At 36.1% G+C, this 25,620-nt stretch overlaps 1 protein-coding gene across 6 annotated transcripts in view; it reads right to left on the reverse strand.

The window, feature by feature from the left end:
* The window catches only part of RIC1 (RIC1 homolog, RAB6A GEF complex partner 1), a 147,999-nt gene that overhangs the window by 78,760 nt on the left and 43,619 nt on the right, over nt 1–25,620 (reverse strand). For all 6 annotated transcript variants that reach the window (XM_055092177.2, XM_063594494.1, XM_008977015.4 and 3 more), the window contains exon 3: nt 7,814–7,893. In XM_055092177.2, coding sequence (XP_054948152.1) covers nt 7,814–7,893 — 80 coding nt within the window. The remainder of the gene's footprint in view (nt 1–7,813; nt 7,894–25,620) is intronic.

The following is a 25,620-nucleotide window of genomic DNA, read 5'->3' on the forward strand; positions in this document are numbered from 1 at the left end:
TTTAAACAATTATTCATTAGCATCTTCAGTAGCAGTGTATAGCAAGTGTTTTACAGATAGCAGGCATACAATAAATGAGGATGAATCCATTTGAGATGATTCTGAAATGTGCAAGGCTTGATCTAGAAAGTTCTGGCAGTCCTATGCAAATTCTGGGACTAAGAGGCTTTAGTTCTCCAACCGTAATTCTGGAAAGGCTCAGAACGATTTCTTTTCCTAAAACTCCAGGCCTCATATTTCATCATTTGCATTCATCATTGTTTACTGGAATGCTCACAATAATAAAAAGTATTTCTGGATGAAATGAAATAATGATATCTTGGATGTGCTTAAATATACTCCAGTGGAAAAAGACTGAAAATTGTTCAAACTGACTGATGGACACATAGATGGTCATTTTATTATTCTACTAATAGAGTACCTGGTACCAAACTAGTGCCCAGAAACAAGAGAACTGGACAAAATAGATCAACCAACCATATTCAGACATGAGACAGCAGGCAGCACACGACTGATATCATGAGGGAAGGAAAACAAACAGGTTTTCTGGCATAAGTCACCATCTAACCTCTTAAGGTTTTGTCCATCATGTAGAGTGAGAGAAACCAAGCATAGTATGGCAGCCTTGTTAAGTTGAGGAGAAAAAGATTAAAGTTCAGAGAAGCAGAAGCAGCTATTTATGAAGCAGAGCACCAGTGATGTGGGAGCCACACAGAGAAAAGCTCTAGAAACCTGCAAGGGTTTCCCGAGTCCTACTGAATACTATCCAAATACACAGTGACACTGCACAAATACAGGCAAAGAATGACTACTAGGGTTTTTGGCTACCCAGTTCATATAGGACTGGGAGACATTTCGGTTCTGACTAGCCAGAATGGAGAGACCTTCTTAAAGACCTAGGACATTCAGTGGACTTCAGAAGGGCTAAGCTAGCTTAACAGTTAAATCTATCCTAAAAGACATACAAAAAGCCTCAAAAGATCAGTAAGATCTCCAAGCAGCTTACCTGCCACCCAAAACAACCTTCAATACTCTTTAAAGGAAAAGGACAAAAATCAGACAATGGATAATGTAATACAATATCTAACATCCAATCTGAAATTACTAGACATGTGATATGACCCAGCAATTCTATTCCTAGGTATTTATTTACTCAAGAGATACAGGACAACTGGAGAGTGAAATGAGATTAGAATCTAAAAAAGCAAAGTTCACATTTTTTTACTTTTTATCTTTATAGATCTCTCATTGTTGGATTTTTTTTTAAGTAAGAAGGTATTGATGAATTAGTAGTGTAAAATTTTAAAACATACTATGGGAATGCACACGCCAGATCAGTTATTTATTGGGTACAGGGGCGGATATAGGAGAGTTGAGGGCAGAAGGTTTATAGAGTACAACAGATGTCTGACCTGAGCTTGAAAACCAACTCAGATAAATTTCTTACATAAAAAAAGATAGCAGGGGAGTCATACTGAATAGAGCAAATAACAAAGGAATAGAGGCATTAAATAGGAATTGTGGGTTCGATGTGTTCAAGATATGGAGAAAGTAGGTTCTAAATGCCAGGCCAGAGAGCTTGGACTTCGTTTTGGGGAAAAAAAAAATTGTTATCAATGCAAATGATAAACTTCATTATGTAGGTGAAAGAGACTAGGGGAAGAGAAATGAGTTAGTGAATAAGCTTTTTTAATAGACAAGGAGGAGGACATGAGGGCCCCTAAAAAGACCAATGAGAGTAAAATAGAGTTAAATGAATTCCAGAGGCACTGGAAAATTCTAATCAATCAATAAAATTTGATGACTGAACAAATATGTAAAGTGAAGAAACAATCCAGAGGAAGAAACAAAGAATTAAAGGTTTTCTACCTCATACAACGTACAAAAGATGATGGTAACTGCAAAAAAGTTTAGCAAAGCAATAGCATGTTTGGCTTGGCAGGGGGTAAGTGAGTGAGGTTTAGACATGAATTTGACATTAAGAAGACATAATAGGCCGGGTGCAGTGGCTCTCGCCTGTAATCCCAGCACTTTGGGAGGCCGAGGCAGGCAGATCACTTGAGGTCAGGAGTTCAAGACCATCCTGGCCAACATAGTGAAACCCCGTCTCTACTAAAAATACAAAAATTAGCTAGGTGTGGTGGTGCATGCCTGTAGTCCCAGCTACTCAGGATTGAGACGTGAGAATCGCTTGAACCCAGAAGGCGGAGACTGCAGGGAGCCAAGATCACACCACTGCACTCCAGCACAGGCGACAGAGCGAGACTCTGTCTCAAAAAAAAAAAAAAAAAAAAGATATAATAATAATCCAGGAGAAAAGTGACAAGACCTAAACTGAACTAGTGCCAATGGGAATTACGAGGAGGGAAAAGAAATGACATATAAGGTAGAATATACTGGACTAGATATAGACTGGCTATTGATGTTAGTGGGCAGGAAGAGTGAATAAACTCAAATACACGGTGGTGCCATTTACTGGAAGAAAAAAGCGGGTGCGCTCTTGACTTTCCCAGGATTCAGTTACCTAAAAATCAGACTGTATTTTCATTTTTACAGCTAATAAAAAAAGTTCATCATTTCTTACTAACTATAAATTATTATAGGACCTAAAATTTATTCACGGTATCTTCTTATGAATTTTCATACCTGCTAAATCTCACCAATCCAGAATTGCCTTCCTCTGGATATATGTTTTGTTACCTCATCATCTTTGAGATCCTTTTATATGTCATCTTCTCAGTGAAGACACTGACCACTATTTTAAGTCATATTCCACTCTCTATTCCCTTACCCTGCTTAATTTTTCTCCATAGAGTGGATCACCTAACTCATAATGTATTTTACTTATCACCCTCTACTAGAAGAATAACAAGATCTATCAGCAGGGCTTTTTGTTTTGTTGTTTTTTTCCACTGTTAGATCTCTAGTATCTACAACAGTGCCTAGAGCCGGACAAAATTCAATACTTTTTAAATGGATAGACAGATGGATGAAAATAATTTTCAGAAGAGTTTTTTGAAAGAGGTAGTACCCTTTCACCAGACTTTTCATTGAACCAAAAAAAAAAAGCCACCAAAACCCAAAACTGCTTATCGTTTATATTATCACACATTGAGACAGCCTCCAGTCTGACAGGAACAATGTGCAGGGCTCTCTGAATTGGGCAGTCCTACCATTCTTTGGATTCAGGTGCCATCCTTGGAAGTGTGGCCAATAAGGGAGTTTTCACTATCCAGAACTTAAATAATAACACTGTTGCCAATCCTATTAATAAGTGCTCACGCAACTATAATGTGAAGTAATGGATGCATGTAATATGCAAAGTTCAGTAGTAAAAGGTCACCCATGTACATTTACAGAATATAAACACACTGAAATCAAATTAGACACGGGATGTTTTCAGAGGCTCAAGCAGAACAAAAAACATCAAGATCACTAACATACTTTGTCAAGTTTATAAACTGAATGTAGAACAAGGTTTATTATTAGAAATACGGGGAAAAAGTGGCTAAAGTTCCTCTCTAGAAAAAGAACACTCAGAACATATGAGCAAAAAGAAACATATATTGAGGGAAACTTTCATGAGTCTGTAACTAATTCAGATCTCTTGTCACCTTTAAATTTGATACGATTTAGATGCTTCTGTCCCTTACTGTAGGTTTCTTCTGCAAAGAAGCTGGATTTTAGAAGGGGCAAGTTGTGTTGAAGTTAAAAATTGCTAACCTCAGGTAGCTATGCTCTTCTTCCTTTCCAGCTGGCACTAATTCATTAGCAGTGAGCTGGTAAGAAGTATTGCCATCTGATGAAATTATATGGGGAGGGTGGAGGGGGAAGAGGAGAAGGAGATTTGATTATATTTTGGAGTGACTTTTTTTCTTCAGTGAAAAAGATCAGTATCTTTACTATATAATAATTAAATGTACTGAATTTCAGTACAGAAACTTATTTTTTTTTTTTTAAAGAAACTCAGCCTCAATAATGCTAGTCTCTAACAAAAAAGAGGGTAATAGTAGCAGTGAAAAGACAGGAAGAAGGGGGAATAAAATCTCTGCTCTCAACAAAGTATACATGATGATGACATATTTGTTTAAATTATTTTCATTATGCTGAAATTAAACATGATGTGCAATTTAGAAATCTACTAAACTTCTATTTAAACATAAGCATATGAACACATTTTAAAGCTAAACACAAATTATTTCTGACTTGTCCCTGGAAGTTTCCTTCATTAATTTCACTAAAATTTCCAAGCCATAAAATAAAATGTCCGGACAACCTTCAACTAGTCTGGTCCACTGGTCTGTGTAACTAATATGAAGAGATACTGTAATATACAATGGAATCTAAGATTTCTAAAATGGAAAATTCATTCATCAAAGAATAAATGATCTTTGAGGTACAGAGTCACTTAATAAGACTGCCACCATTGTTAAAGACTGACTCCCAACATCTATAGAAGGATGCTAGAAACAACACTAGGTGGAAACTAGGAAAGATCATGAGGCATCTGAACTGTGTTCTCAGATGGAGCATAGTGGAAAAGGATATGCAGTCTGAGGTTAAGATGCTGTCACATAATACAGGGAAGTTAAGATACTCTAGAAAAACTCCTGTGATGAACTCGTAAGATTTACAGAAGAGAAACGAGAGACAATAGTATTTCTATAACTAAGTGAGAAGAGGACGATTAACCACTGGCCTCAGTAATTATACTGCCTCTATTCTTCAGGACTATTAGAAACCACTCCAGATCATTTCTCCTTTTTCCATTCTCTACTCCCAGATAAACCCCAAAGTAGTAGCTGGATGGAGCATAAACAGGGTTGAGACAGTATATTACTGATTAATAGCACAGACTTTAGAGCTACAACACTTATGTCTGAATCCTAGCTGTACAACTTATTAGCGTGTGACTATGGGTGAGTTACTCTGCCTCTCTGTGCAGCAGTTTGTATAACAGTTATACCTAACTACCTCATAGGGTTGCTAAAGGGATTAAATACGTATTAAAAAATGCTTAGAACAGTGTCTCAAACTACAGAAGGGTTTATAATGGCACAGATGACAATGAAGATACCACTGTCAAAACCAAACTTTACTTTCCTCAAAACCTTATATAACCACTATTTTTCAGGTTTTAAGAATATGAATTCACATAATCCTCTTAACAATGAAAGAAGTTATTTTTATTCCCATTGTACAAATGGGTTCTGCAGAAAAACCAAGAAACTCACTAGACTAAGTAACATAACTAGAACAGTCAAGCACACAAATACACAGCAGGCTGACTTTAATCTGCAGAACTATTTTCATATAAGAGATTTTAGGTAGCAGTTACTAGAAGTTAGACTCTGGCAAAGAAGTAAAATATCAAGTAGATATATATGTATATATTTAAAAATTACTTAAAAGCTTAGAAATGAAGTAAACACTTGGTGAAAAAAATTACTGATAATAACAGTTGTCCTTTATTAATTATTCCATAAGCTAGGTGCTTACCTAAGCATTAAATATGAATGATCTCATTTATTCTTATGATATGATTACTACTGTTATCCTACTCTACAGATGAGGAAAGTTTTTGGTGGTATTAAATAACTTGAAAGAAGTCATATAGCTGAAAAGTGGCACAGCAAACATTTAATTTCAGGTCTATCTGACACCAAAGCCTGTATCTTTAACTATTATTCGAACTGCTCTAAAGCAATGCACATTTTATTGAGGCCAGCCACTGAAACCTAAAACTTTCAATATAGTAAAAGAATGCCCAAATTAAGAAAGAGAGTATGTTTTTTATTTAGTTCTCTGTCTTAACACATAGAGTCAAACACAGCAAAGTTCACGCATTGTCAGGACTACTTAGTTAACTGGTGTCTCTTGCAGTTTTAGAATCAGAAAAGAAAGAAACTGTTTCTTAAAACTTTTCTGGAACACAAAAAGTGGGTCTCAAAATACTATTCCAAAACACTATAAACATGTAATGGTATTAGTGAACTGAAATAAAGAAAATAGAATTTTCACTGTTTCAAGAGAAGTTATTTCTCTACCATGCCCACAGGAACATAAATTAATGGAGTTAAATTGTTGTTTCTGATTACTGCTTTTTATTTATAGGAACATGTCTAAATTAAGCAATAAAACAAACATAGTAGTTTAAAATGCACAAGTAAATCTAATTTTAGTCATTGATTACAACAGTTCTTCAAAAGAATCACAAAATTATCACTTAGAATGCAAAAAAATTCTTTTTTCAGTTTTACCCATAAAACTGAATTTAAAATTTCTAAATACATCATGATGTTCCTATCATTTTGCACTATATTTATGTGTCAAAAATTTTTGCACTAAATATTTTTATTGAAAAATAAACAAGTTAAATTGAATCCCATCATCAAAAAAGTCTGTACTTTAAAGATTTCCAAAACTGAATACCTCACTTAGCACTATACTTGTTACAAAAACAAGTGGCTATAGCATCAAGAAAATCTAACTAGTTGAAAATTTAAGAGTTGAAAAGCAGAAGAATCACTACAGTTCTACCATTCAGGAACAATTACTATAAATATTTGTACTGTATTGCTCTAGATTTTGTCTTTAGATGACTTGCATTGTTTTGTTTTATACAGTCATGGTCATATTACATATACAATTTTGTGTGACTTGTTTCTTCACTTGGCATTATAATATGGTCAAGTTCTTAAGTTTATAAATTTTTCTGAGACATAATGACTACATATCACTATGAGAAGGATGTACCACAGTTAACTTGTTAACCAGCTCCCTATTATCACACCTTTGTGTATCAGAAGTGTGCAACACAACTTTTATTATACCTCTGCGAGCAGTAATAATTCTTTAATTATTAAAAAATAAAAATGGTTATATTTAATGTTTATTTTATTTGGGTTTATTTTATTTAATGTTTATTTTATTTGGGTTACTACTGGGTCTAAATACTTTCTCTTGAGTTTGTTAGTTACAGTATTTCCTTTAATGAGACTACTTTCCCTATTTATCTACTGGAATCTCTGTGTGCCTATTGGCAATTTATATATCTCTTTTATATAAAAGTAGTAAGACTTGGCCCTATTTACCACAAATATTTTTCCCAAGTTATTTGCTGTTAATGTTTTTCTTTTTTTCTGTTAATATTCAAAAATTTAAACTTTTCACACAGTAAAATCTGTCTAATTTCTTATATACCTACTAAACTTTGGATATCTTCCACCATCTAGAAATGTGATAAATGCTCTTATATTTTTATCTGGCTTTGTGGCTTGATTTTTTTTTTTTTTTTTAAAGATGGAATGCTTTACAATTGTATGTTCTTTTATTTCAAAAGTTAAGGCCTGCTATAAGGAAAAGAATGCAAAATATACATAACTACACAGTGTAAAGGGCAAAAGTCCATGTTTTTCCCAAATTTAAACCAAAAGGTAATAACTGTCTGAGGTTCTTTTTTTTCTATGCATATACAAAAGCATATGCAAAAGTACCTGTAACTTACCAACATTTCAACTCTTCCTCTCATGATCTCTTAGCTCTTCCCTAATAAGGAATGACAAATGCTAGACCTGGAATATATTAACAGTCATTCTGAATGCCCAAGAAAATAGTCTTGATATAGTTTATCATCAAGATTCCCAGACTTAAAGAATTCTTTATTCAAGAAATGACAGTTCAAAGACCTGGTAATTTTTTAAATACTATTTGGGAAATGCTGACTCACTACAGACAACTCAAAACTGTAATGTTTTTCTGAATATAAAGTACGCAAATCACATATTAAAAGAATGAAAGGCAACAAACTTACTTGGGATACACTGGTTCATAAAGGTACTTGTCCCCTCTTGTAGATGTAATATGAAAAAACAAGATGTATCCATTTGCCGTCTGAAAGAGAAATTTTATTAATCATGAATTAAAGAGTAAGGCTATAACTGTAACCCTGAATTTTAATTTTATAAATTCTTACTTAGAAAAAAATTTTATTCTCCAATACCCTCCCTTGGAGAATTATAGCCTAATTATGCAAGTAGAAGCGACTTTTTGATATAACCCATGTTGAAAAAAAGGGTTTTTACAGATTTCAAAATATTTCAGTGAAATCAGTACTTCATAAAGTATTCTAGACATGCATACTCTCAAGTAACTGCATTATTCAATAATGAGTAAGTGACTATTTTGCAAAATATATAGTACTTTTTGAACTCTGCACTAATATGGCAAATTATTATTCTAAGTTTATAAAGCAACAATGCCACTTTATGGCTTTATTACACCTTTAAGACAAAATGCTTACTCTACTCAAAATTTACACAGTATTAACTTCAGAACAGCATATTTATATATTTCAAAAACAATCTTTTGGTCTCTGATTTACTACAAAATATAGCCCCAGATACAGACATAAAACAGAGCAAACCTTTAATTTCCAAAATTTGAATATCAGCTAGTTCATTTTTCTAAGTTAACAAAATATTTTTTAAAAACAAATTGTAGGCCGAGCGCGGTGGCTCACACCTGTAATCCCAGTACTTTGGGAGGCCAAGGCGGGCAGATCACGAGGTCAGGAGATCAAGACCATTCTGGCTAACGTGGTGAAACCCTGTCTCTACTAAAAAAATACAAAAAAATTAGCTGGGTGTGGTGGCAGGCGCCTGTAATCCCAGCTACTCAGGAGGCTGAGGCAGGAGAATGGTGTGAACCCAGAAGGCGGAGCTCGCAGTGAGCTAAGATCGCGCCACTGCACTCCCCCCTGGGCGACAGAGCCAGACTCCGTCTCAAAAAAAAAAAAAAAAAAAAAAAAAGAAATTGTATTAAAAACAGTGCTATTACATGATCATGACATACATCTGTGTCATGACATACATACATTTGTGAAGTTCAAACAACCATTTTACATTTCTGTAAGTATAAAATATTATATTTAGCTGTTTCCAGCCAAACATTTTTACGCATAACAGAGTGAAGTGGCAGTGTTTTGCCCAAACTACTTTACAGTAATACTGAATTCCTATCATTTTAGAGGGAGGTGGGCATGTACTCAAAGTAGAACCAAAGAAAACAAAGAAATTATCCAAGGTTTCAAATTTCTTTCTAATTCTGGCTTCCTGTTTTTCAAAGGAATGACCAAGAAAATACTTAGTTTCTTCAGCAAAACCAGGTGGTTTGCTTTCTTTTTGACCATTAACTTTACTATTTTATAATGTATTTGAAACTAGAGTTTCAACACTGTAAGATACAAAAACAAAAGGGTGAAAATTCTTCAGATAACATCATCTTTCTAATTCTTTATGTGCAATTTTATGTTCTTGCAATATGGAGAGTACGGAAGCAAAAGGAAAATGGCTTCAAATCAAATCATAACAAAGGTTTCACACATAAAAAAACAAGAATAACAACAACAACAAAAACAGACAAAATCTATGAAATACTTTTCAAAACACTGGCATCAAGCAATGAAGGCCAGTCATCCTTGAGAGATAAGAAACAACTGAAGTGACCCTCCTACTCTTACCCAGCTTACTGCCTTGTGAGAATTTCTGGGTCAGCACACTTAGAAGGGGCACTAAGACAAAGCCTGGCAGACTTCCAGAGTTGAGAAGAAGCTGAAGAGTCCAGGAAGAGTAAGACAAACATGAGACATAATGAAAAATCAACCAATCAAAACAATGCATAACTCAATCAGATGTTAAAATTAGCACAAAAGGACATTAAAATCTTTTGCTATATTTCATAATGTTCCATATGTGAACTATATTCTGTATGTTCCAAAGGTTAGGCAATATAGAAAACTCAAACAAAACTCTAGAAACAGAAATACTAAAATATCTGAGATGAAAAAGACATTGGCTGGATGAATGACAGGTTAGACATTGATCAGAAAAGCACAGCAATAAAAATTATCCATAATGAAACACACACACACACACACAAACCCAAAATAAAACAGAAACAGAATCAGTGAATTGAGGAACAACTTCATGTAGCCCAATATACATATAAACAGAGTCTCCGCATGACAGGGGTAAGAGTCAGAAAAAAAATATTTAATTAAATTCAAATTTCATTTGCTTCACTTAAATTTCTTTAAAAGATAACAGGCTTTAAAACAAGAATAATAGCAGTGTATGCTGGGATTTATACCGTGTATAAAAATAAAATGTGTATAATATATGTTTCCTGATCCCAATAGAACAAAACTAGAAACAAATAAAAAAAATTCTGGAAAGCCCACAAATATTTTGAAGCTTAACTGCATACTTCTAAATAACCCATGAATCAAAGGAGAAAAAAGGAAATTTTAAAAATACATCATACCAAAATTTGTGGGATGCTGCTAAAGCAGTACTAAAGAGGAAATTTACAGCCTTAAAATACTTATATTAGAAAAAAAGGAAAATCTCAAATCAATGACAAGCTTCTACCTTAAACTAGAAGCAAATTAAACTAGAGCAAACGAAATCCAAAGCAAGTGGTGGAGGGTGGGGAAGAATGCAAATAACAGAGATCAGAGTGGCAATCAATCAAATAGAAAACAGAAAAATAAAATCAATGAATAAAAATCTGGGGTTCTTTTGTTATTGTTTTAGAAGATCACTAAAACTGACATATTTCTGGTCACACTGATCAGGCAAAAAAGAGCCACTAACAGAAATCAAAGAGGTGATATCACTACAAATTCTAGAGGTATTAAAAAAATAATGAGGTCACATTATTAATATGACAATAATTTTAACAACTTGGATGAGACGGACAAATTCCTTGATAAACACAAACCACCAAAGTTCACTGAAAAGAAATCTGTACCCTGAAAAGCCAATGTCTGTTAAAGAAATTATAATTCCAATTCAAATCCTTTCCACAAAGAAAATTCTAGGCTGAGACAGCATCACTGGTAAATTCTACCAACTCTTTAAGAAATTAATAATATCAGTTGAATACAGACTCTTCCAGAAAACCAAAGAGACGGAACCACTTCCTAACTCATTTTATGAGGCCTCATAACAAAACCAGACAAAGACATTATAACTACAGCCCAAGATCCCACATTAACATATTCTTTTTTTTTTTATTATTATACTTTAAGTTTTAGGGTACATGTGCACATTGTGCAGGTTAGCTACATATGTATACATGTGCCATGCTGGTGCGCTGCACCCACTAACTCGTCATCTAGCCTTAGGTATATCTCCCAGTGCTATCCCTCCCCCCTCCCCCCACCCCACCACAGTCCCCAGAGTGTGATATTCCCCTTCATGTGTCCATGTGATCTCATTGTTCAATTCCCACCTATGAGTGAGAATATGCGGTGTTTGGTTTTTTGTTCTTGCGATAGTTTACTGAGAATGATGATTTCCAATTTCATCCATGTCCCTACAAAGGACATGAACTCATCCTTTTTTATGGCTGCATACTATTCCATGGTGTATATGTGCCACATTTTCTTAATCCAGTCTATCATTGTTGGACATTTGGGTTGGTTCCAAGTTTTTGCTATTGTGAATAATGCCGCAATAAACATACGTGTGCATGTGTCTTTATAGCAGCATGATTTATAGTCATTGGGGTATATACCCAGTAATGGGATGGCTGGGTCAAATGGTATTTCTAGTTCTAGATCCCTGAGGAATTGCCACACTGACTTCCACAATGGTTGAACTAGTTTACAGTCCCACCAACAGTGTAAAAGTGTTCCTATTTCTCCACATCCTCTCCAGCACCTGTTGTTTCCTGACTTTTTAATGATCGCCATTCTAACTGGTGTGAGATGATATCTCATAGTGGTTTTGATTTGCATTTCTCTGATGGCCAGTGATGATGAGCATTTTCTCATGTGTTTTTTGGCTGCATAAATGTCTTCTTTTGAGAAGTGTCTGTTCATGTCCTTCGCCCACTTTTTGATGGGGTTGTTTGTTTTTTTCTTGTAAATTTGTTTGAGTTCATTGTAGATTCTGGATATTAGCCCTTTGTCAGATGAGTAGGTTGCAAAAATTTTCTCCCATTCTGTAGGTTGCCTGTTCACTCTGATGGTAGTTTCTTTTGCTGTGGAGAAGCTCTTTAGTTTAATTAGATCCCATTTGTCAATTTTGGCTTTTGTTGCCATTGCTTTTGGTGTTTTGGACATGAAGTCCTTGCCCATGCCTATGTCCTGAATGGTAATGCCTAGGTTTTCTTCTAGGGTTTTTATGGTTTTAGGTCTAACGTTTAAATCTTTAATCCATCTTGAATTGATTTTTGTATAAGGTGTAAGGAAGGGATCCAGTTTCAGCTTTCTACATATGGCTAGCCAGTTTTCCCAGCACCATTTATTAAATAGGGAATCCTTTCCCCATTGCTTGTTTTTCTCAGGTTTGTCAAAGATCAGATAGTTGTAGGTATGCGGCGTTATTTCTGAGGGCTCTGTTCTGTTCCATTGATCTACATCTCTGTTTTGGTACCAGTACCATGCTGTTTTGGTTACTGTAGCCTTGTAGTATAGTTTGAAGTCAGGTAGCGTGATGCCTCCAGCTTTGTTCTTCTGGCTTAGGATTGACTTGGCGATGCAGGCTCTTTTTTGGTTCCATATGAACTTTAAAGTAGTTTTTTCCAATTCTGTGAAGAAAGTCATTGGTGGCTTGATGGGGATGGCATTGAATCTGTAAATTACCTTGGGCAGTATGGCCATTTTCACGATATTGATTCTTCCTACCCATGAGCATGGAATGTTCTTCCATTTGTTTGTATCCTCTTTTATTTCCTTGAGCAGTGGTTTGTAGTTCTCCTTCCCTCATTAACATATTCTAAACAAAATTATAGCAAATTAAATTCAACATTATAAAAAAAAACATCACAACCAAATGAGGTTTATCCAAGAATGCAGGGTTGGGGTTTAACAAAATTAAATAAATGTAATTTACCTTATTAATGAACTAAAAAAGGAAAACCATGACAGTCTGAATACATTGCATTAAAAGCATTAGACAAAATTCAACATCCATTCCTGATTAAAAATTCTCAGTAAATTAGGAAGAAATGGGAAACTTCCATAACTTGATGAAAGAGATTTATAAAATATTTATAACATCATTCTTAATGGTAAAAGACTGAATGCCTTCATCATATTCAACACTGTCTAGACTCTAGGCAGTAAATTCAGACAAGAAAAAAGAAAAGGTATATAAATTGGGGAGAAAAAGTAAAACTGTTTTTGATATGGTCATTTGCATAGGACTCCCAATGGAATTAACTATAATAAGTGAGTTTAGTATGACTGCTGGACACAAGACAAATATAGAAAAATCAACTGCATTTTTACATACTAATAAGAACAATTAGAAAATGAAAAAAATCAGTAACATTAAAGTTGTGAGATACTTATGGATAAATCTGGCAAAAGAGATGAAATACTTGTACACTGATAACTAGAAAACAGTGCTGAAAGTAAAAATACTTAAATGGAGAAATACATCTTGTTTATATTGCTAAGATAGCAACTCTCCCCAAATGGATCCAAAGATTCAATGTAATCCCAATCAAACTCCCAGCAGACATTTCTGTATAAATTGATGAGATGGGGGGGGTGGAGCCAAGATGGCCGAATAGGAACAGCTCCAGTCTACAGCTCCCAGCGTGAGCAACGCAGAAGACGGGTGATTTCTGCATTTACAACTGAGATGCCGGGTTCATCTCACCGGGGTGTGCCGGACAGTGGGTGCAGCGCACTGTGCGTGAGCCGAAGCAGGGCAAGGCATCACCTCACCTGGGAAGCGCAAGGTGTCAGGGAATTCCCTTTCCTAGTCAAAGAAAGGGGTGACAGATGGCACCAGGAAAATCGAGTCACTCCCACCCTAATACTGTGCTCTTCCAACAGGGTTAACAAATGGCATACCAGGAGATTATATCCCGCACCTGGCTCGGAGGGTCCTATGCCCACGGAGCCTCGCTCATTGCTAGCACAGCAGTCTGAGATCAAACTGCAAGATGGCAGCGAGGCTGGGGGAGGGGCGCCCGCGATTCCCGAGGCTTGAGTAGGTAAACAAAGCAGCCTGGAAGTTGAACTCGGTGGAGCCCACCACAGCTCAAGGAGGCCCGCCTTCTTCAGTAGTCTCCACCTCTGGGGGCAGGGCACAGACAAACAAAAGGCAGCAGTAACCTCTGCAGACTTAAATGTCCCTGTCTGACAGCTTTGAAGAGGGTAGTGGCTCTCCCAGCACGCAGCTTGAGATCTGAGAACCGGCAGACTGCCTCCTCAAGTGGGTCCCTGACCCCTGAGTAGCATAACTGGGGGGCACCCCACAGTAGGGACAGACTAACACCTCACACGGCCGGGTACTCCTCTGAGACAAAATTTCCAGAGCAACGATCAGGCAGCAGCATTTGAGGTTCACCAATATCCACTGTTCTGCAGCCACCGCTGCTGATACCCAGGCAAACAGGGTCTGGAGCGGACCTCCAGCAAACTCCAACAGACCTGCAGCTGAGGGTCCTGACTGTTAGAGGGAAAACTAACAAACAGAAAGGACATCCACAACAAAACCCCATCTGTACATCACCATCATCAAAGACCAAAGGTAGATAAAACCACAAAGACGGGGAAAAAACAGAGCAGAAAAACTGGAAACTCTAAAAATCAGAGTGCCTCTTCTCCTCCAAAGGAACGCAGCTCCTCACAAACAATGTAACAAAGCTTGATGGAAAATGACTTTGACGAGTTGAAAGAAGGCTTCAGAAAATCAAACTACTTGGAGCTAAAGCAGGATGTGCAAACCAATGGCAAAGAAGTTAAAAACTTTGAAAAAAAATTAGATGAATGGCTAACTAGAATAACCAATGGAGAGAAGTCCTTAAAGGACCTGATGGAGCTGAAACCCATGGCACAAGAACTACGTGACGAATGCGCAAGCCTCAGTAGCCGATGCGATCAACTGGAAGAAAGGGTATCAGCGATGGAAGACGAAATGAATGAAATGAAGCGAGAAGAGAAGTTTAGAGAAAAAAGAATAAAAAGAAATGAACAAAGCCTCGAAGAAATATAGGACTATATGAAAAGACAAAATCTATGTCTGATTGGTGTACCTGACCTGAAAGTGATGGGGAGAATGAAACCAAGTTGGAAAACACTCTGCAGGATATTATCCAGGAGAACTTCCCCAATCTAGCAAGGCAGGCCAACATTCAAATTCAGGAAATACAGAGAACGCCACAAAGATACTCCTTGAGAAGAGCAACTCCAAGACACATAATTGTCAGATTCAGCAAAGTTGAAATGAAGGAAAAAATGTTAAGGGCAGCCACAGAGAAAGGTCGGGTTACCCACAAAGAGAAGCCCATCAGATTAACAGCCGATCTCTTGGCAGAAACTCGACAAGCCAGAAGAAAGTGGGGGCCAATATTCAACATTCTTAAAGAAAAGAATTTTCAACCCAGAATTTCATATCCAGCCAAACTAAGCTTCATAAGTGAAAGAGAAATAAAATCCTTTACACATAGGCAAATGCTGAGAGATTTTGTCCCCACCAGGCCTGCCTTAAAAGAGCTCCTGAAAGAAGCACTAAACGTGGAAAGGAAAAACTGGTACCAGCCACTGCAAAAACATGCCAAATTGCAAAGACCATCAAGGCTAGGAAGAAACTGCATCAACTAACAAGCAAAATAACCAGCTAACATCATAATGACAGGATGAAATTCACACATAACAATATTAACCTTAAATGTAAATGGGCTAAATGCTCCAATTAAAAGACACAGACTGGCAAATTGGATAAAGACTCAAGACCCATCAGTGTGCTGTATTCAGGAAACCCATCTCATGTGCAGAGACACACATAGGCTCAAAATAAGGGGATGGAGGAAGATCTACCAAGCAAATGGAAAACAAAAAAAGGCAGGGATTGCAATCCTACTCTCGGATAAAACAGACTTTAAACCAACAAAGATCAAAAGAGACAAAGAAGGCCATTACATAATGCTAAAGGGATCCATTCAACAAGAAGAGCTAACTATCCTAAATATATATGCACCCAATACAGGAGCACCCAGATTCATAAAGCAAGTCCTTACTGACCTACAAAGAGACTTAGACTCCCACACAATAATAATGGGAGACTTTAACACCCCACTGTCACCATTAGACAGATCAAAGAGACAGAAAGTTAACAAGAATATCCAGGAATTGAACTTAGCACTGCACCAAGCAGACCTAATAGACATCTACAGAACTCTCCACCCTAAATCAACAGAATATACATTCTTTTCAGCAACACACCACACCTATTCCAAAACTGACCACATAGTTTGAAGTAAGGCACTCCTCAGCAAACGTAAAAGAACAGAAATTATAACGAACTGTCTCTCAGACCATAGTGCAATCAAACTAGAACTCAGGATTAAGAAACTCACTCAAAACCACTCAACTACATGGAAACTGAACAACCTGCTCCTGGGAAATGAAGGCAGAAATAAAGATGTTCTTTGAAACCAACGAGAACAAAGACACAACATACCAGAATCTCTGGGACACATTCAAAGCAGTGCGTAAAGGGAAATTTATAGCACTAAATGCCCACAAGAGAAAGCAGGAAAGATCTAAAATTGACACCTTAACATCACAATTAAAAGAACTAGAGAAGCAAGAGCAAACACATTCAAAAGCTAGCAGAAGGTAAGAAATAACTAAGATCAGAGCAAAACTGAAGGAAATAGAGACACAAAAAAACCTTAAAAAAAATCAATGACTGCAGGAGCTGGTGTTTTGGAAAGATCAACAAAATTGATAGACCGCTAGCAAGACTAATAAAGAAGAAAACGGAGAAGAGTCAAATAGACGCAGTAAAAAATGACAAAGGGGATATCACCACCAATCCCACAGAAATACAAACTACCATCAGAGAATACTATAAACACCTCTACACAAATAAACTAGAAAATCTAGAAGAAATGGATAAGTTCCTGGACACATACACCCTACACCTTCCCAAGACTAAACCAGGAAGAAGTTGAATCGCTGAATAGACCAATAACAGGCTCCGAAATTGAGGCAATAATTAATAGCTTACCAACCAAAAAAAGTCCAGAACCAGATGGATTCACAGCTGAATTCTACCAGAGGTACAAGGAGGAGATGGTACCATTCCTTCTGAAACTATTCCAATCAATAGAAAAAGAGGGAATCTTCCCTAACTCATTTGATGACGCCAGCATCATCCTGATATCAAAGCCTGGCATAGACACAACAAAAAAAGAAAATTTTAGACCAATATCCTTGATGACCATTGAAGCAAAAATCCTCAATAAAATACTGGCAAACTGAATCCAGCAGCACATCAAAAAGCTTATCCACCATGATCAAGTGGGCTTCATCCCTGGGATGCAAGGCTGGTTCAACATACGAAAATCAATAAATGTAATCCAGCATATAAACAAAACCAAAGACAAAAACCACATGATTATCTCAATAGATACAGAAAAGGCCTTTGACAAAATTGAACAACCCTTCATGCTAAAACCTCTCAATAAATTAGGTATCGATGGGATGTATCTCAAAATAATAAGAGCTATCTATGACAAACCCACAGCCAATATTATACTGGATGGACAAAAACTGGAAGCATTCCCTTTGAAAACTGGCACAAGACAGGGATGCCCTCTCTCACCACTCCTATTCAACATAGTGTTGGAGTTTCTGCCCAGGGCAATCAGGCAGGAGAAGGGAATAAAGGGCATTCAATTAGGAAAAGAGGAAGTCAAATTGTCCCTGTTTGCAGATGACATGATTGTATATCTAGAAAACCCCATCGTATCAGCCCAAAATCTCCTTAAGCTGATAAGCAACTTCAGCAAAGTCTCAGGATACAAAATCAATGTGCAAAAATCACAAGCATTCTTATACACCAATAACAGACAAACACAGAGCCAAATCATGAGTGAACTCCCATTCACAATTGCTTCAAAGAGAATAAAATACCTAGGAATCCAACTTACAAGGGATGTGAAGGACCTCTTCAAGGAGAACTACAAAGCACTGCCCAATGAAATAAAAGAGGATACAAACAAATGGAAGAACTTTCCATGCTCATGGATAGGAAGAATCAATATCTTGAAAATAGCCATACTGCTCAAGGTAATTTATAGATTCAATGCCATCCCCATCAAGCTACCAATGACTTTCTTCACAGAATTGGAAAAAACTACTTTAAAGTTCATATGGAACCAAAAAAGAGCCTGCATTGCCAAGACAATCCTAAGCCAAAAGAACAAAGCTGGAGGCATCACACTACCTGAGTTCAAACTATACTATAAGGCTATAGTAACCAAAACAGCACGGTACTGGTACCAAAACAGAGATATAGACCAATGGAACAGAACGGAGCCCTCAGAAATAATGCCATGTATCTACAACTATATGATCTTTGACAAACCTGACAAAAACAAGCAATGGGGAAAGGATTCCCTATTTAATAAATGGTGCTGGGAAAACTGGCTAGCCATATGTAGAAAGCTGAAACTGGATCCCTTCCTTATACCTTATACAAAAATTAATTCAAGATGGATTAAAGACTTAAATGTTAGACCTAAAACCATAAAAACCCTAGAAGAAAACTTAGGCAATACCATTCAGGACACAGGCATGGGCAAGGACTTCATGTCTAAAACACCAAAAGCAATCGCAACAAAAGCCAAAATTGACAAATGGGATCTAATTAAACTAAAGAGCTTCTGCACAGCAAAAGAAACTACCATCAGAGTGAACAGGCAACCTACAGAATGGGAGAAAATTTTTGCAACCTACTCATCTGACAAAGGGCTAATATCCAGAATCTACAATGAACTCAAACAAATTTACAAGAAAAAAACAACCCCATCAAAAAGTGGGCAAAAGATACAAACAGACACTTCTCAAAAGAAGACATTTATGCAGCCAAAAAACACATGAAAAAATGCTCATCATCACTGGCCATTAGAGAAATGCAAATCACAACCATAATGAGATACCATCTCACACCAGTTAGAATGGCAATCATTCAAAAGTCAGGAAACAACAGGTGCTGGAGAGGATGTGGAGAAATAGGAACACTTTTACACTGTTGGTGGGACAGTAAACTAGTTCAAGCATGTGGAAGACAGTGTGGTGATTCCTCAAGGATCTAGAACTAGAAATACCATTTGACCCAGCCATCCCATTACTGGGTATATAGCCAAAGGATTACAAATCTTGCTCCTATAAAGACACATGCACACATATGTTTACTGGGGCACTATTCACAATAGCAAACACTTGAAACCAAGCCAAATGTCCAAAAATGATAGACTGGATTAAGAAAATGTGGCACATATATACCATGGAATACTATGCAGCCATAAAAAAGGATGAGTTCATGTCCTTTGTAGGGACATAGATGAAGCTGGAAACCATCATTCTCAGCAAACTATCCCAAGGACAAAAAACCAGGCACCGCATGTTCTCACTCATAGGTGGGAATTGAACGATGAGAACACATGGACACAGGAAGGGGAACATCACACACTGTGGACTGTTGTGGGGTGGGGGCAGGGGGGAGGGGTAGCATTAGGAGATATACCTAATGCTAAATGAGTTAATGGGTGCATCACACTAACATGGCACATGTATACATATGTAACAAACCTACACATTGTGCACATGTACCCTAAAACTTAAAGTATAATAATAAAAATTTTTAAAAAAGAGTAAACATGGTGAGAAAAATGTTTGTTCAGTGGAAGTTTTTTCAAAACAATATAGTTTTAATTTACATATAATGCCATAAGTAAAAATAACCCTTATATCTATGCTCTAATTCTTTTCCTGTGTTTTAATGTTTACAAAAAAAAATTGAGATGAACATAAAATATGGAAATACAAAGGCCTACAATAGCAAAAGCAACTTTGAAAATGAACAAAGTTGGAGATCTAACACTGTGTGATTTCAAAAAGTATTATATATCTAGAGTAATCAAAATGATGTTAAATATATACAAATAGATCATGGAACAGAATGAAGTATATAGAAGTAAACCCACACATATGTAGACAACTGATTTTTGACAAAGGTGCAAAAGATATGCTGTGTAGAAGGGATAATCTTTTCAACTAATTGTACTGGAACAGATATCAAGATGCAAAATATGAACTTAACAACAAGAAATCAAGGATCCCATCTAAAAAAATGGGCAAAAGATTTGAACACACATTTTACCAAATAAGACACACACATAACAAATAAACAAATGAGAAAAATGTTCAACATCATTAGTTATTAGAAAAATGCAAGTTAAAATTATAATGAGATACCACTACACCACTACCAGAATGACTAAAATTAAAAAGGCATACCCTACCACATGTTGGCAAAGATAGAGGAAAATAGAAACTCTCATACACTGCTAGCGGGAATGTAAAATGGTATAACTACTTCAGAAAAGTTTCACATTTCCTTTAAAAGTCAAATATACTTCTACCATATAATGTAGCTGTTCCACTCATGGATATTTACCCAAGAGAAAAGGAAATATGCATCCATACAAAGACTTGTACATCAATGTTCATGTAGTTTTGTTTGTTACAGCCCCAAACGGGAAACAAGTCAAACTGTCCATCAACAGATGAACGGATAAACCAACTGTGAGAAATCCGTAAACTAATACTCATAAGGAATTACTGATTCACGACAAAATGGATGAATCTCAAAATATGCTGAGAGAAACTAGAAAAAATAAGTATACAGTGTATGACTTAATTTATATAAAACCAGAGGACACAAAGTAATTGGCAGTGACAAAAAGCAGATCAGTCGTTGGTTGTGAGAGAGGTGGGGATTCTTAAAACAGTAGAGCAATTTTTTTCTTTAAACCCCATTAAAAAAGTGCCAGTGAGATTTCTTTTTAAGATACAAATTGATAAGGAGATGCCTATGGCTCTAATAATGATGCAGAAATAGAGCTTTCAAAATATTACTAACATTTCATTATTAGCCATGTATTCTTGAGCAGGTTACTTAACCTCTCTGTACCCTAGTTTGCTCAACTGTATGATGGGAATATAAAAGTATCTACCTTGAGAAGACTGTTATGAATAACAAATTAATTTTAATATACATAAAGCACTACAATAGTGCCTAGAACATAGACACCTCCCAAAATTTACTACTATAATTATACAATTTAATCTTCAAGTACACAGTTAATTCATATTCAGTATATTTCATACAAGGATAAAAAACTATAGAATACATTTGAGGAAAAGAATCATTAAATTAGTAACGTTTCAGAATCTGATAAAGCTTTGGTTACCTAGAAAGTTTGCTTATCCAGGCCAGATGCAGTGGCTCACATCTGTAATCCCGGCACTTTGGGAGTCTGAGGTGGGCGTATCACTTAAGTCCAGGAGATTGAGACCAGCCTGGGCAACACAGCAAGACCTGGTCTTTCATTAGCTTTACAAAGGTGGTTTAGTTTTGGGGAAGGGCCATTATCATTTAAACTACAAATTTCTCCTAAAGTTAGCATGGCCTAGGCCCAGGAATGACCAAGGGCAGTTGGGAGGTTAAAGGCAAGATGGGGGTTAGATTAGGTTTCTTTTACTGTCATAATTTTCTCATTGTTATTTTTGCAAAGGTGGTTTCAAGATCAATAATTTACCATTGACTGCAAATGTGCTGTATGTATATTATGAATAGCATAATTTTTATATTCAGTATATAATTAAAACTCTTCCTCATCTTTCAAACGAAGAAGAGTTTAGTGAAAGTTTAAGCAACTGGTACATTAGTTTTTACATATGATTCCTCCATGTTATTTGTAGGCCATTTTGTATGTACATTTTTCCCCCCTAAAATTCCCACTAGACAGTACAGAGGGAACAGTCTGATAGCTTTATTTTTATATCAGAAATAATTTCACATTAATTTATTAAGTGACACCTTTTATATTACGCTAAATATTAAGACAACAAAGAAGTTAGAAGAAATTATACTTGACGTAAGTTGAAGAAATAAAGTACATACAAGAGTAACAAAATAATTTAATATTTTTGGCCACTGAAAATCTAATTTTTATTTCACTTATTTATTACTTATAGTTGTTAGATAGGAGTTCTAAGTTTCTCTTCAAAGAATCGATATGTCAGTAAGTTCAATTCTTTGCCTTCTACTTTTAAACTTAACTTCCTCATAAAGCAATCTCTTCAGATTACCTCCTCCACCCTGACTCATTCCGATTACCTACTCCACCCTGACTCGTTCCCATTACCTGCTCATTCTCCACCCTGACTCATTCCAATTTCCTGCTCTGCCATAACCATTTTCCCGGCCAAACCACTCGCCCAGTCACTCTCTTTAAATTAGCCAATCGGAATTAGTTTAGCCTGTGCGGTCTAACCCTAGCCAATAGGGGAAGGACACAGCAGCAGGGGCCACGTGCATCAGGGATAAGAACCCCTTCCCCTCCCATGTCCAAGTGTGCGCTCACCATTGCTCCATCTGTAAGGGCGCACCCCTCTATAGAAGTACATTGCCTTGCTGAGAATTAAAAAGAAAATTTTATATTTGAGTGCTATTTCTTTTGTGGCACCAACACTTTATTTAGAACATAGTTGTAAACCAAAAAGTATCTGAGACAGGTCTCAATCAATTTAGAAGTTTATTTTGCCAAGGTTAAGGATATGCCCGGAACAAAAAAACAGAATCACAGTGACAGTCTGTGATCTGTGCCTTTCTCCAAAGATGAATTTGAGGGCTTCAATCTTTAAAGGGGAAAAGTGGGCTGGAGGGGAGAGAAGGAGGGTATGGTAATCCACAAGTTCCAAGAGAAAAGAGCAGGTAGGGGAATAGTCAATTATGTATTCGTCTGGCATCATTAAACAGGCACTTTACATAAGATATGGTGAACATAAGTAGCTACTTGTGGAGTAGGTAACCTAACCTTTTATCTGTAGTTATCAGCTCAGGCACAAAAGGAAAGGCAGTTTCTTGCATGACTGGGCTTTCAGCTTATTTTTTCCCTTTTGGAGTGGTGAATTGGGGTCCTGAGTTTTTATTATCCTTTCACCACCGTCTTATTTCTAGAACTTTGTGGAGATGTTAAGATAAATATAATATTAGTTATAGTAATCTGGCTTATATTAAATATATTGAGTAAATGCTGACCTGCTTCTAGTAATTTAATTCATCCTTACTTGGGTTATTTAAAACATGAATTAACATTTTAGCTTATATGAATTTTAAAATTCATACAGGATCATAAATGAATTTTTGTTAAATTTTTTTTTAATGAATGACAAATTTCTCCATGTTCAATGAAGAAAACCCGAGAAACACAGAAAGTAACAAAAATAAACTGCCAATAGTTTCACCATTCACAGATAATCATTATTAATTTTTATGTAGTCCTTATGTCTTTTTCAGGGACATTTGCAGAAACTCTTATATTTTACAGCATATTAGACTTCTGCTGAAGTCTGTTTTTAAATCCAAACTGATGATACTGTAAATGCCTGCTAATGTAACTGGTTATGACGAGCACAGCTGATAAATCTGTTAGTTTCTTAAGTAGAGGGTTATCTAAAATACAACTTTTTTCTTTATATAAAGCTATCATACAGTTTTATAATCTGCTTTTATGACATTATTTTATCACAAATGTTGTATAAACTTAACATTCTTCTGTAACTTGATTTTAAATGTCTGCATTGGATTCTAACTCAGAAATAAGTAAATTTTTAAATTGATAAATATATACAGGAACTTTTATCATTTTCACACAAAATTGGAATCTTAATTTACACATTACCATGCAATTTGATTTTTTTCACTTAGTGTTTTCTGACTGTTCTTCCACATTCATAGATACACTTATTACTATTTTTAGTATTTGTGTGATATTCCAAAGTATGGAAGTTTCTTATTTACTTTGCTATTCTTTTCTTGATGGACCTTTGGCAACTACAGACAATGCTGCAATAAACATTTATATATATATATATATATATATATATTTCCTTATGTTTTGGTGCATATATATTTTGTGGGGTACCTTCCCTTAAGTAGGATTGCCAAGTCAAAGTGTATATATGTACATTCATTTTAATATGTATTGCCAAATTTATCCAAAAAATTACATTAATTCCCAGTATCACTCTAATTGTTCCTAGAATTCCTGTTTATGCCTGCATTAGATTGGTGAAAAATGGTCTTATTTTAATTTCCATTTGTTTCCTTGCTAGTGATGCTTATCTTTTCATTTTTATTGGCTCTTCATACTTCTCCTTCTGCAAGTTGCCTTGTTCGTCCATTTTTCAATAGGATGGTCTTCCATAGGAAGTTTTTATTAATATGAATATTAATACAGATAATAATTGTCCCTAAGCATTGCATATACCTAACATGGATGGTATGGTCATCACGTTTCATTTTCTTGTCTAAACTTGTTTATCACCTATCTCTCACTAACCTAGGAATTAGTTACATGTCCACTTGCTTGTCCTGTTCACTGTAGCTCCAATACCAAGGCATTCCCTTATTAAACGAAATAAATTATCCCAACATACCATTACTTAACCGAGATAAAGGACATCCTGTCTAGGTACAGGATTGTTAGAGATTCTTTTTTCATGGCATGAGATGTTGTTCTAATGTTCCCTTAAGTTTCCAGGGTTAGTAGTGAGAAGTCTATTGTCAATGTGATTCTCTTTCCCTTTTCTCTGAATGATTTTTCTCATGACTGAAATTCAGTTATTTCTGCACATTATCTCTAGATATGTATGTTTTTTCATTAAACTTTTTCCACATAGCCCCACCCGCAATCAAATGTATCTAAGTCTCAGCCTTTTCAATCTGACAACCTTCAATGTTTCTAAACTAGGTAAGTTTCTTCTATTATTTCCTAAACTAATACTTGTTCTGTCTTGTTTTCTTTCTATAACACTCATTCCCAAACCTCTTGAATTTGCTCCTGCAGGTCTCTTATCTTTTCAAAAATAATTTTATTTCTATATGCCTTACATCATGAAATTGTTTCTATTTGATCTTCTGGAACAAAAGATTCAGCTCTCACAAGGGGTTATTTATCAGTTCATCTGTTGAATTTTTCTCTTAGGAAATTTTTAGCTCTGAAAAGTCCTGATTATGTTCTAATTACATTTTCTGAAAGTTCTTAGTAATTTTTTTCTTAATTTACTACATTCTTCTGTCTCATCCCTGTGGCTCATCAATAGGAGCCACATATTTTACTTGTTTAGTTTGGTCTTACATCGTAAAGTTAATGAGCTCCCTTAGTGGTTTTTTTCTTTGCTGTGTTCCATTAGCCACCTGTAGAGGTTAGGCTTTGATGTGAGTATCTGGCAATGCAAACCTACAGATGCTGGATAAAGTGACAGTTTGCAGAGGCAGACAAGCTCACATACTGCTGAGCTGAGGCTTCAGCAGTCTCCTCTCAGGCACTGTCTCTGAGTAGAAGGGCCGGCTTCCTCAGACCATGATGTGTGGCAGCAACTGAGTTCACCTGTGCAACCTCTACTCTAAGTCCGCAGCAGTTAACAGAGTTTTATGGGAAGCCCTGCTAATGTCCACTTCCAGGAGCAGACACATTCCTCCCTTTTCTGAAGGGAAACCACAGGATTCCACT

The sequence above is a fragment of the Pan paniscus genome, chromosome 11 (assembly GCF_029289425.2).
Source record: "Pan paniscus chromosome 11, NHGRI_mPanPan1-v2.0_pri, whole genome shotgun sequence".
NCBI lineage: Eukaryota > Metazoa > Chordata > Mammalia > Primates > Hominidae > Pan > Pan paniscus.